The 13,164-nt window shown below is 38.5% G+C and overlaps 1 protein-coding gene across 1 annotated transcript in view; it reads left to right on the forward strand.

Annotated features, from left to right (window-relative positions):
- The first annotated feature begins 1,263 nt into the window (after window positions 1–1,263).
- dnah7 (dynein, axonemal, heavy chain 7) overlaps window positions 1,264–13,164 on the forward strand; it is a 71,861-nt gene continuing 59,960 nt past the window's right edge. Inside the window, exons 1-19 of the mRNA XM_041950039.1 lie at window positions 1,264–1,332; window positions 1,592–1,688; window positions 1,836–2,013; window positions 2,325–2,403; window positions 2,728–2,908; window positions 3,174–3,246; window positions 3,504–3,629; window positions 4,399–4,518; window positions 5,194–5,377; window positions 5,528–5,707; window positions 6,765–7,037; window positions 7,366–7,493; window positions 7,849–7,927; window positions 8,291–8,515; window positions 8,686–8,832; window positions 9,311–9,490; window positions 10,312–10,452; window positions 10,619–10,986; window positions 12,480–12,666. Coding sequence (XP_041805973.1) covers window positions 1,264–1,332; window positions 1,592–1,688; window positions 1,836–2,013; window positions 2,325–2,403; window positions 2,728–2,908; window positions 3,174–3,246; window positions 3,504–3,629; window positions 4,399–4,518; window positions 5,194–5,377; window positions 5,528–5,707; window positions 6,765–7,037; window positions 7,366–7,493; window positions 7,849–7,927; window positions 8,291–8,515; window positions 8,686–8,832; window positions 9,311–9,490; window positions 10,312–10,452; window positions 10,619–10,986; window positions 12,480–12,666 — 3,015 coding nt within the window. The remainder of the gene's footprint in view (window positions 1,333–1,591; window positions 1,689–1,835; window positions 2,014–2,324; window positions 2,404–2,727; window positions 2,909–3,173; window positions 3,247–3,503; window positions 3,630–4,398; window positions 4,519–5,193; window positions 5,378–5,527; window positions 5,708–6,764; window positions 7,038–7,365; window positions 7,494–7,848; window positions 7,928–8,290; window positions 8,516–8,685; window positions 8,833–9,310; window positions 9,491–10,311; window positions 10,453–10,618; window positions 10,987–12,479; window positions 12,667–13,164) is intronic.

Genomic DNA, 13,164 nt, shown 5'->3' on the forward strand with positions numbered 1-13,164 from the left:
ATAAAAGTATGAATCAATCAATTTTTGCAGCATTTCTTAGCTGAAGAAAACGAGTGAACAAGCTTAGTAACACATTAGTCAACAGTCATATATTAATCAAAAATGATGCCAAGATTCTAAGTGGCATATATGATATTTGAATGAAATGGACCAATAAACTTTTAAACAAAGGAAAAGTTCACTATCAATTAAAATAATTTTGAAGAAGTTACTCTATGATGCCTTGACCATAGTTATCAAGGGAGTGAGGAGTACATCTTTTAAACCTAACTCTCTTAATTTCCCACTTGGTCTCTGAGTGATCTTCAATTTCAACATTTAAAACACTATGAGTGGCTTGCATCTATTTCCAGGCCTTTGTAGGCCTATATCTGGACTGCCTTAGGCTTATGGTGACCTTCTATAATAACATGTTCTTTACTGTTGACTAATTGTGAAAAGGTGAAAGAAGAATTTGGCCTTGATTAGTGACGAGCTGTTTATCTGTTGTTCATTTAAATTATTCTGTAGCTGGAGAATTTATGCAAAGATTCCAGGTATGTTGTTTTTGAATCGACTCTCTAAATGACTGTTAATTATAAAACTAAATTCTATTAGTTTACAACAGTATGCTTCTATTCTAACATATGTATATATTCACTATCAATTTAAAGTTCCCTCATCATATTGTATCACCGTCAGTGCCCCCCTCCCCCCGCACATTATACATTAATGGACTATTCCATCACTGGGATCTATGGGCGACAGGTATTCTACACAACGTGACACTAAAGCAGAGATATCACAGTTGGAATTGTAAAGACGAAACACATGAGGGAAAGTAGACAAACCGTTAATTGCAAAACTTCCAGCGTTAACCTACCTCTGAGGTTTCACAGCTAGTTTGGTTACCTTGCGATTCATCTGAACTCGCGAGATCACAAGATCACGCAGGCCAAAGCTATCGTGCACGTCAGATTAGTTGAGCTTTGGCACTCAATTCGCGATAGAACTAGTCTAATCACCGATACCGTTTCACTGTTTGGTGGAATTTCGACAGCAGTTAAGTTTGTTCATAACCTTGTTTCCGTTGTGCTACTATTTATTAACAAAGCTTTATACTTGTACCATAGATTTAGGCACAAATCAAAAATATCCGCAAATCCCGCTGGTGCCCAGGAGTTCACGCGAGTTCACTGTTGCTTCCTTAGCAACGGCCCTAGCAACGACACAATGTTAGCCAGCTGTAGCGTTAGTTTGAGATAACTTTGCACAAGTGCCAACATGAGTTCGCCCTGGAAGAAAAAAAATATCACTGATAGTCTACCATTCCTACCACCAAATCCACCACAGGTAAGTTTAGAATACAGAACACTACGTGCAGTATTGTTGGAAAATGTCTATCCGTGTACAACTGATGTTATCTGCCACTTAACTGACCATGACACCACCACCTTTTCACATAGCTAGTCAAATGTGGACACTTAAAGTTAATGTCTTGCTCATGTTACTTTTAACATACGTTGCCATTTTCCAAAGTTTCCAAGGTTACATGCTTTCCTCAAATATCTGTGAAAACGACACCAAATTAACGGTAAATTATATTGTATAGGTCGACAGAAAACAGCCGTGGATGGAAACAAAGCCGTCATTTTCACTATGTCCACCACTCGTGCAGAAACCTCAAGAAACTGAATCAACAGTGAGAAGTGGGTTCAGTGGTCTTATCCCTCATCTCAAAAATCAGAATTATGATCACATATTTTATACTGCTGCTGTATTGCAATGCTCAATGCTGCTTTATTTTAGTACCATGATCAGTTCTGTTTGAAGTGTTTGCCATGTGTGTGCTCTAGGAGATCAACTGATTAAAGGGGAAGACAGCAGACCAGGTAGAAGTTATAGAGGTCAGAATCCGCTCCAGAGCAGGAAGACCGTGCAGATCTCTGGGGCCTCCAAGCATTGCAGCAGTAGCTACACACGACTCTTTAAAAAGCACAAAAATATCCGTGAAACCTTGGTTAAATTGATGTGGTGAGTTTTTCTCTCTTTTAAGTGTTAATTATCTGTCTGTCATGACATTTTAATTGATGTATTTATTCATCTCTACATCATTATTTCCTCTATATAGTTTGGAAGCATGGGAAGGGCATGACTAACTACCACTTAGATTAAATTAGATTTTGAATTTTGTTTATTATGATAAAATATCAAGCCCAAACCTTTTTCAAGGGAACTTTGTACTGTAAACAATAGGTTACCAGAACCACTGCCACCCTACATTGCACATCTAAGGATAGGAAATAGTGTGCATATCAGTCCCCCATTTTTGTCTCCCTTTTTAGCCAGCAGGAGGGGAAGGAGGATGACAACTCCTCACCATGTGACTCTCCCAGATATACAGCCAATGATAACCGTAAAATGGTAATAATACAATACACACTTGATTCCATATGTTTCATCACAGGCCCTCTTTTGTTGTACATATGCCCACAGTGAAGAAACTGTGCACATATTTTTTTTTCAGAATCTATTCAAGACATTTGATATTGTAATCTTTCAATCACTCACTGTTTTGTTAGTCTTAGTAGTTGCAGTTACTAGGTGTGTTTCTTCCTTTGAGAAAATGTAGATGTCTTTCCATCATCCTGTGTTAATCACCAGAAAAATAAAACTCATGCCAGGAATTGTTTCTTTACAATTCCCATACTGCTGCTGAAAATATGTTATAATATTCTGTTCTGTCAGAGATATAAGGACTACATCCAGAAAGGGATTGAGCTGGAGAATGTGGCTCCTCTGGAGGACTCTTGGCTGGAGAACATTAAGGAAATGGTCCCCTGCCACCTGAAGCGCTTGAGTGCACCAATGGAGCTGCTGGTTGATGAGATTAAGGAAGACTACTTGCTCAGCATCAAGAAAGCAATCTGTGTGTATTTTATTACACGTTAGAGTCAGCTTTTAACAGATACAAATATATGACCTTCATGCATACATAATCCTTTAAAAGTGACACACCATAATCAGGATGGAAAACTTTTATTTATGCAAAATTATTAAATTACAAAATGCTTCTTGAAATTAGAATTAAAATGAATGCATTAATGATTTTTTAATTCTTTATAGTGTTAACAGTGGTGCCCAAAGGTCTTTGGTGACTGCATAAATCTTTTTTTTTTTTTTTGTGATCCCAGTGAAATATACATTTAGAGGTTCAAGGGAAAATGACAAGGACAAAGTGAAAGATCTTCCCCCTCACAGACTTGAGTAAGTCAACATGAAGTGACAGAGAATGTTGCATGTTTATCTTCTGAGGAGTATACAGTGACTCTTCATCATACTGTATAGCATGGCTCTCCTGACTAGAACATGTAGAAATTCCTTGTTTTTCTTTGTACAAGGACAACTTGAGTTTTAATAAGCAGTGTCTGGAAGCCTTTGAAATTATGAACCATATGTTTTGCCAGAGGGGACAAAAAGTCTGGCCTTCAGTTATTTTTTGTTATTTTTCACTTCTTTTTCAGAGTTGAGGTAGTGCCAAAACCATGGAACAAAGCCTTTGTCCATGCACAAAAGAGAATGAGAGATAAGCTTCACTCTATCAACCCCACTATGCTGCAGGTGCTTTACCTTTGGCATGCCAGTTATAAGTAAGTGCTTCACCTTGGGTTCATTTATTTTTACTATTTAAAATGAAATTGTTATACATATTTAGGTGCTGAGTAAGTTTTACAAACTTTGGTCAAATTAGCCCTTTTAAAAATAGCGGTTAATTAATATTAAAAAAATGCATTTTTGAAATATCACTTACACTGTTTAAAACATTTTACATAATTTAATAATTTCTTCTGAGAAAACAATTCTCCTGATTAACATCTTTTATATTATGATACTTGATTAAAATGTCTGAACATGTCACAAGCTGGCAGTAGTGTGTGACCCACATAGTGTAAAGACCACAGACATAGTGTAGCAGACTGTTATTGAGTTTTGCTGGAAGCTGTATTCATCTAATATGCTAACTGTAGGTATATTAAAAAGCTTGTACATTATAGCAGCAGTTGGAAGCACATTTTCTGCTAAAAATGAAGATATTGACACAGAGCAAATAATAAACATGTACATTATAACTTTCCTGTTTTTTAGGATTTCAGGGGACAGTTTTCCAAACCTTACCCAATATTTTCAAGCTCTTGTGTTTTTTGCAAATAACTGCAACTGCTTTAACGGCATGGATATGGACATATAGACATAAGGACCGTAGACATAAAAGCCATAAGAAAGTGATGTTTGATTGACCTTCCAACATGTTTCCATTCTTTTTGAAAAACATTCCGGCACTACTTTATTATCCCATGCGACAAATCCCTGAAAATACTTCTGTTCACCATCTTACCCTCCCTGATGACCCGCTTGCAGAAATCTCCGTCTGATAGATGTAGAGGAGTTCCACAGCAGAGAGGAGTCCATGGAGCTCTCTGATTTTCAGCAGATAGTCACCAGACATATTGATAATGCCAGAGGAATCCTCCTCAAAAAGTGAGTCCATTTAATCACTTAAGACCAAGATACATGTGCTCAATTAAATAACAATAGGAGTCAAAATTGCTTTTCTTTTTGGATTTCATGTACAGATGTAATGACTGGGCATTGAATAGGGCTCAGGAGTACTTTTAAGTACAAAATAAACAATCTTTTAAGAGCAATAGCGATTTCAAAATGTACATTTCAAATCAAAAGTTAAATGAAATAAGAAAAAATAAAGACAGCATGCCTCAAATGCAGATATTAATTAATTAATGTATTAATTCCTTAAAATGCGATGCCAACTCTGCATCAGCATAGAAGATTTAATTGAAGCTTCATTGACCTTTCAAAAGTTCGCTTTTACTAGAAATACAACTAGGTGCACAGTGGGCAGATCAGGGGGGGCGTATTCCATGGTCTTTTCTTTAGAAATTTGAAATCAGCAGCCATTAAGGTAACAGAGGAGTTATTAGTGTGGATCAGCTACTCAAGTCTACTAAATTAATTATGGTTATTTTGTGCAAAGAGACTGCATAACATTCAGTCCAGTAGTAGTAGCAGTTTTAAATGCTCCAGTTAAATTCAATTTATTATCATTATTGACTGTTTTATAGTTACATCTGTAGTTTGAGTTTTAAATGCACATTCTATCAATATTGAATGTGATTTTGCTGTTTTCTACACCAGCTGGATTCCTGAAGTTCAAAATATTTACTACCAGGGGTGCAGGCACAAGCTGGTGCCTGCCTCCAGCAACATGCCCAAGCTACTGTCTTTCTACAACTGTGCCGCTGCACTGATGACCTCCCAGCTGCAGAACCTTGCAATAGACTCAATGAGGGATTATACACACCTAATTTCCAAGGACCCGGTAGGAGAAAGCTTATAAACTTCAGGTCAATATATTGTAGAAGAGTGGAACAGACTGGTCTTGAAAAAAGTCATTTCAATAAATGTTTAGATTTTGATCCAGATGAACAGGTGTACACTTCAAATTTTGCTGTCTTTCTGTCTTGTGTAGCGGTCCGAGGGAGCCTATGAGCACTCCGGCTTTGTGCTGCATCTGATCCTGGAGGACAGAGAAATCAAGTTTGAGCCCAGCCTCAAATTGTTTGAGGCAGCCCTCCTTAATGTCTATGAGTTCATGCTGAGTTCTATCAGCCTGATACCTCGTGTGGAAACCAAACTGTACTCTGAGGTGGTAAGAGGAAGAGTGTGCGTACGTGTGTGCATGTGTTTATTAGGTAGACCTGCCTAAAACTAATGCGGTCTAATCCAGCAGTCCTGCAATAATACTTTATACAAATAATTATACAAATAGGTGTTTATGTGATTTAACCCACTCTCATTGATATAAATGGAATGGACAAAATAATGGAAACACCTCTCAATACAGGTCAACAGGACCACAGCTACAGCCTCCAAATTTCTCCGAAAGTGCTTCCAAGTAACACAATTGTGTAACATCATTTAAGACTTTGGAAGAGAATATACATACAGCCTCCAAAATAACCATGAAGTTGACTCGACAACTCAGCAAAACCTAAATATTATAACTTGCATGATTTGTTTTTTTGCAGGCCTGTTATATTAAACTGCATTAGTTTTAGCGAGGTGTACCTAATAATCTTACAACTGACTGAAATAACTGCAAGAAGTCCGTTACACATGAGTAACAACCTGCATTCTGTATTTATACTGTATACTGTGTCCTACTCAGAGGCACAGGGACAATTTCTGCTGGTAGAATGCTTTATATCTTTTATTCATTATTGACATCTGTATGTATTGATATTCTGAATGTGAAATCATTACTTAATAACCCAGAATATGATCATGGTGTCTTTTTAACACTGGAAATCATTTATTAATGTTTGAGGGAAGGTCTGAGGCTAGGATTAGTTTGAGGACATGGGACACCAATAGTAGTAATATGATTCATTTTCTCCACCAGACAATTCTCCCACCTGTGGATGCAGATACTCAAAATGGATTTAGTTATCTTTTGCATACAGCACATGGAGCTCTCTGTCATTGTTTTATATTGAGAAAGGTTTCTAATTCTCAGACTCATTGATAGCATTGATAATTTCTGACAGTAGTATCAATAATAGTGCCTTAGTAATTGTCTATTAGTAATTTTCTTGAAGTCATATTTTCTGGATGCCATATTCTGTATTTTAAAATCACCCTAGCCAACCATGAAATTGCATCAACATCTACTTTTACCTGCTGGTGCCTGCTTCTTGTCTTCCTAGCCAGGCTCCCTGTCTGGAAGCACCCTGAAGCCCATCATTCTCCCAGAGATCCTTCAGGCCCAGCAGGAGGAGGTGTGTAGGGTGTTCTGGGCTGAGTGCGTCAGGCCCAAGGAGTATGTCCAGGAGTATGATAAATACGCCCCACTTGTATCCAGGCAGGCGGAGGAAGATGTGGAGCAGTTCCTAAGTGAGCAGCACTCATTCCAGGAAATCATGGAAGAGATGATACACTACCAGCAGCTTGCTGACCAGATCCAGTACACATCATGCAAGGTATTTGGTCAGCAAGGTGGACCTCACCAGAAATGACAATGTTATGGCCATGAAAGTTATATATTGCATTTGAATTTTAGACAGTTCACTGCTTGTGACATCTGAAGCAGTGATGTTACTGATGTGTCTTTACACTCTAATTCCAATTGTTATCCCACATAGAAAGCTGTCTGATCTAAATCCTGAAAACCGAAACAGTCTGATAATCTCAAAAGCTACAGTCTTTAAATGTTTCCCAGGGCCACAACTGTCTATGCTTATTGGAAATTGGATTTCTTTAATGATGTGACATAACAGTGGTGTTACTGATCCATACTTTGGGCTGTAGGTGGTGCGTCTTGGCATGTTTGAGGTTCAGTCCCATAAGCTCCTCCACACTCTCTTCAAGCGTGCTCAGGAGCTTCAGCAGAAACTGGTTACACGGATGCTACAGGACCATCAGGAAATCAACAAGAAGTCAGTCTTTTCACCCTTTTCATTTTTTTGCTCCATAGCCATGCAAAATTTTCATAATGCTGCTGAAGCAAGTTATTATTTTTTTAATAACTGATAGGATTTAACAGCAATGTCTCTGTTGAAATATGCATAGGGAGGTTTCAGAGTTTACACCTTAGTTGGCCATGCTGGAGCCTGGAAATAGACGTTGTACAAGTCAAATGAATGCAGTATTTTGTGTTTTAGACCCAGTGTTAGCTGCTGTATTAGCCTCTATCCCAGTAGGGATTCTTAGCTCCAAGCAATACTGTATCTGTATATGTAATCTGTGAAGCCTTTTGTGTATGTCCCTGAATTAATGTTCTTTCTCTCACAGGCTCTGTAATGAATTTGAAAAGATTGCAGAGAAAGCCCTGAGCACACCACCTGACACGCAGAAACTGATGGAGCTTAAAGTAACTACCCCAAATTCTTGCTACACAGACCAGCTTGTGTGATATGCCCTGTACATCTTATTGTCATTCACACCTGTGTCCACAAAGCAGTTCCTGGCATTACATTAGATTACATTAGATCTAGTCAGTAGTAACAGATGGAAACTTTAAAATTTTTGTCAATGTGGTGCCTAGTGCTTTATGTTAGAGGCTCAAGGGCTAACCTAAACTCACTATCATTCACCCACTTCATTTCACACCTAGTAACTAGCTCAGGACAGTAACTGGACTGTGGCTGTGACAGTGCTTAAATACTTTTGTTTTAAATATAAATTATTGTTGTTGTACTGAACCAGTTTGCTGTTGCCCTGTGCCCCCATCCAGTCCTTCATGAATAAGGTGAAGACGACAGAGATGCCGTTGTTGAAGCAAAGATTGTCAGACTCCATCACACAGTTGTGTTTTCTGATGGACTTTGTCACCCTCTCACCACTGGACATGGAGCTCAACACACAAACCATCCAGTGGCTTAAGCATATGCCATCCATCTTTAAGGAACACAAACAGATCATTACTGAGAAGACAGAGCAATATCAGAATGGCCTTAAGGTCTGTGTTTCTACTCTGTATATCATCCTGTTGATCTATTGAACAATTGATCTGATAACTGGAAGGTGGATGTTTTTGCATCTGAACTGTAGAACTAAATAATGAATGAGAATGTAAAATTAAAAAATGTGCAAGAAAACAAAAAGTGCATTTCTGTATGTGCCTTCCAGTTGTGCCGTGATCGCTTTGTGGAAGAACTGGAGAGCTACAGTGTACAGGTGGAGGAGTGTACCACGTCTGGTGAGCTGAAGGATCTCAGCAAATATTTGAAGAAATCCCAGACTCTCAATGCCAAACTGGAGTTAGCCATGGAAAAGGTACTTAAGGATTTCAGTGCTTTAAAATGATGGAGTACACAAAAGTGAGGTCAGTAGGCCAGTATTGTAGTAAATTGTGCAAAAGAAGTTAGGATAATACCTATCTATAGCATGAATTTCTTTGTGTAAAGGGAAGCTTACAAAGGTGTGAAAGATCCACTTTTGCAATATGATTCAAGGCTGAGAATGAATTGGTAGTCATACATGCTTCTGATTGAAAGATACACATTCATTGTACAGTGGATTATTGCATTGTATGTGAAGTTGAATCTGCTAGCAAATATTTAACCCCTAGAGGTCAGTATTGGCTGTAACAAAAGCTCAGTGACAGGAGCTGTAAGAGGCTTTATCAGGAGTTTGTCATCCATACATAGAGTGAGTTACTCATCCATCTATCTCTTCTTTGTCTGTTATTTTTTTTCTTCCTTCTATCCTTCCGGCCTTACTTCTCTTTCAACCTTTCTGCCACTCTGGAAAGATAAATTATTTCAATGCAGAGGAAGAAGCCTATGGCTGGCCTGTGTCCCAGTACCCACAACGTAAGAAGATCCAGGACAAGCTCACACCCTTCCTGCGCCTCTATGAAACAGCCACAGATTTCCTTGACCAGTACGAGCAGTGGCTCCATGGCCCGCTCTCGGGTGTGAACCCAGACAAGGTACCAGAACTTGGAAAATCCTTTGTTATACGGTTGGTTCTGTGAAAATTTGATTAGCAAACCATCAGGTATTTCACATTTTTTTACAGCTTCATACAAGTCCTGTGCTGGAAAACTATGACTATAGGGAAAATTTTACCATGTAACAAACTTAGAATGATTAGGCTACTATATTATCTGCATATGAACTGTCACAGTAATTAACAGCAATAGTAAGGAAATAACATATTGCAGTTGTTTTGTAGCACTGTAAATGCCCAGAACAGTGTGAGCTAGTAAAGAAAGCTAAGTGTGAAAAGGCATCTTCACAAGGCAATTCAATTCAAGAGCTTTATATGCATAAACATACATTTAAATAGCAATAAAAAGGCATCAGAAGAAACACAAGACAATATAAAAAAGACACCCAAATAGGATTAAAATGAGTAAGATGACATAAAAAATGAAAATAAGTTAGAAGTGAAAAGAAAAGATTAAACAGGATAATAAAACTTAAGCAAAGTTACAGTGCAGTGTATAACTGTACTTCACAGGTGATACTAATAAGATTAATGATGACTTATTTCTAATGAAGCCAGCCTGCTGTCATTTATATAACTAAGGCCTTGTAACAGTTATATCTAAAGGGAAAGAAGACAATATCAATGTTATTAATTACACCTATATCTGCTTTTTACGTTATTTTACGCATTAACATGTCTACTATGAAAAAGGTATATGGCTTTCATTCTTGGCATTATGGTCTTCATTGTTTTTACTATCGCCCCTACACTCTCTGGCACCCTTCATTCTCTCCATAATGCAAAACCCCACCCATGTAGGTAGAGGGTGATGTTGGTAACTACTGGCGCACTCTGTACAAGCTGGAGAAAAGCTTCAGTGATGTACCCAACGCCCTGAACATAGCCACTACTGTGAAGACTAAGGTGGAGGACTTCAAGAAGCATATTCCTATGGTGCAGGTAAGATCCCAAGAGAGAGATTTAATATCCGTAGAAGTCAAAATAATGTTCATAATTCCTTTGGCATTCCAACATACTTCATATCATACTTAATGTCAGTTTAAATTAAAATGTCTTTCCACTCCTTTATAAAAGTATTTTCTTCGGTACTACTCCTCTTTCATAGGTGCTGTGCAACCCAGGCTTACGTGACCGCCACTGGGATGCCATGTCTGAGATGGCTGGCATCTCCCTGCAGCCAGCTGATAACCAGGCCTGTGTGGCTGACTTCGTGTCCATGCGCCTGGAACAGCACCTGAGCAGCTTTGAGGGCATCAGTGAAGCAGCCAGCAAGGAGTACTCCCTGGAGAAGGCCATGGAAAAAATGGCCTGTGAGTGGAGTGACATGGAGTTCAGTCTCCTGGCCTATCGAGAGACGGGTACCTTCATCCTGTCATCTGTGGATGAAGTGCAGATGCTGTTGGACGATCACATCGTGAAGACACAAACCATGAGGGGCTCACCTTTCATTAAACCTTTTGAGGTGGAGATACGGTAAGAGATACGAAGATTTGCTTGAGAAGTATTTTGCTTAGCTTGTTTGAAAAAGCAAATCAGTGATGTTATGCAATATGTTCGCATGGAAGGGCTAATTGAAATTAGTCAAACAAGGATGCATTTAGTTTTGTGGTTTATTAACCTGGGCCTTTTATTTTGGTAGTAAACAGCATTATGTTGTCAACTATTGCAGTTATTATCTGCTTTGGACAGGACTTGCAGGCTGAACTATTATATGAGAAAAATACTATAACTCATGGTTAAGGTACAAGCCATTACCAGTGTAGCATTGCATGCTGGACTACATAGAAATTACAGAGCAAATGCAGACGTCTTCTCCCCACCACCCTCACCCCTAATATTGGCCTATTTAATAATTATGCAACCAAAATTAATCTTTCTTTGAAAAAGCTGTGCTGCCCGGTACCCCAGCAAACAAACAACAGAACAGATTTATATAGAGATTAATGCTGATAGTGAGTTAATCATCTCTGTCCAGAAGGACTTGACTGCTGGACAATGCCACAGCATGTAGATTAAAGTATCCACAATCACGCCAGCAGAGATAAGAGGACCTTTTTTTTTTTCTAAGTTGGGAGAGGGTAATACAACGTCTATGTAAACATTCTAATTGTATCATATAATGCGTCTGAGCTGAAGCATTGGAATTTTTAGACTAGTGAATCAACAACCTATAGAAACCTGAAATTATCTGAAGCTAAATACCTGAATTGTTTGTCTGTCTCAGAATTGTGGTTAAAATATTCTTTGTGAAACTTGGAAAACAAAGGTTTCAGCTGAGCACACAATATAATTCATTCATTACTATTCTGTTTTTATCTGCCTCTGTGTTCAGCAAATGATAAAATTTCCACATCCCGTATAATTTGTGAGATTATTGCAATATTGTGTTGCTGCCAGTCACAGTTTGACACAGGATTCCCTGCAGCTTTTAAAATGTATTGCGCCATATTGGGCAGGATGCTGGAGCAGCTACTGTTCTGTTTTTGATGAACTTTTTTGTAATATCACTTAATGTCATTATCTGGCTTTGTGGGTGGGAGAGGATGATACCACAAGGGTGATAAAGAAATCGTTTTTTTCAATACATTATACAAGTTACTCCCAGAGCCAGTCCCAACTACCTTTTATACTGAGTGTACTAACTACAGATCAGAGTATGTCTGGCATTAAATACAAAATAATATAAATATACAAACATTTTGGGTTCCAAAACTGCTTCTACCTTTGAGCAGTGGCAGTTTGTACTGATTAATTCTAAGCTTCTTGTCCTTCCAAAGAAACACTGCAAAAAGTGGAGAATGATTTCGTAAACCTAGTTAAGTGATTATTGATTATAGTTGGTTAGGAATTGCCTTTCATGGTGTTTTTGTGAGCTGGAGATGGCTTTGAAACTCTGTTCCTTTTACAGGTGACATAGACCCTGTTATCACCCATATACATATCCTCCATCTCATTTTCTCCTGTAGGGAATGGGAGGGAAAATTGCTGCTCCTCCAAGAGATCCTGGATGAATGGTTAAAGGTGCAGAACACTTGGCTTTACCTGGAGCCAATATTCAGCTCCCCAGATATCATGACTCAAATGCCAGAAGAGGGACGCCGTTTCACAACTGTTGGCAAAGCCTGGAGGGACACCATGAAACAAGTTTCCCTGGTAAGTTGTTCGATTTAATTTAGTTTTGTTATGTTTTACCCTCAAGAATGCCTTAAAGGGATTTCTTCAAATTTGGCACAAATGTTCACTTGAACTGAGGCATGAACTGATTTGAGTCTGGTAGTCAAAGGTCAAGGTCACTGTGACCTCTGTTCCGTTTCCATGAATGTGATATCTCAGTAATGCGTGGTTAGAATTTCATTTCATCTGGAAAAAACATTCACTTGGACTCAACAGTGAACTGTTTAGATGTTCTAGTTTCATTATGATTGAATTATTGCAGCAGGGTGTGGTAATGATTCGGCAGACCATCTTTAATGCAGGGAACTCTTGGAGTGGCACAAGCAAAAAGTTGAGTTTCTTCTTAAGTCAGCTGACTATCACTATCCACAAGGAAGAAACTGGAGGATGATCTGTTTTCCAGGGCAGATATTGCCAAGATAACGGCATTATATTTTCTTACTGACACACTAGCATTTAGATGGTTAGAGGACCGCA

This window comes from Chelmon rostratus, chromosome 13 (genome assembly GCF_017976325.1).
Source record: "Chelmon rostratus isolate fCheRos1 chromosome 13, fCheRos1.pri, whole genome shotgun sequence".
In the NCBI taxonomy this organism is placed as follows: domain Eukaryota; kingdom Metazoa; phylum Chordata; class Actinopteri; order Chaetodontiformes; family Chaetodontidae; genus Chelmon; species Chelmon rostratus.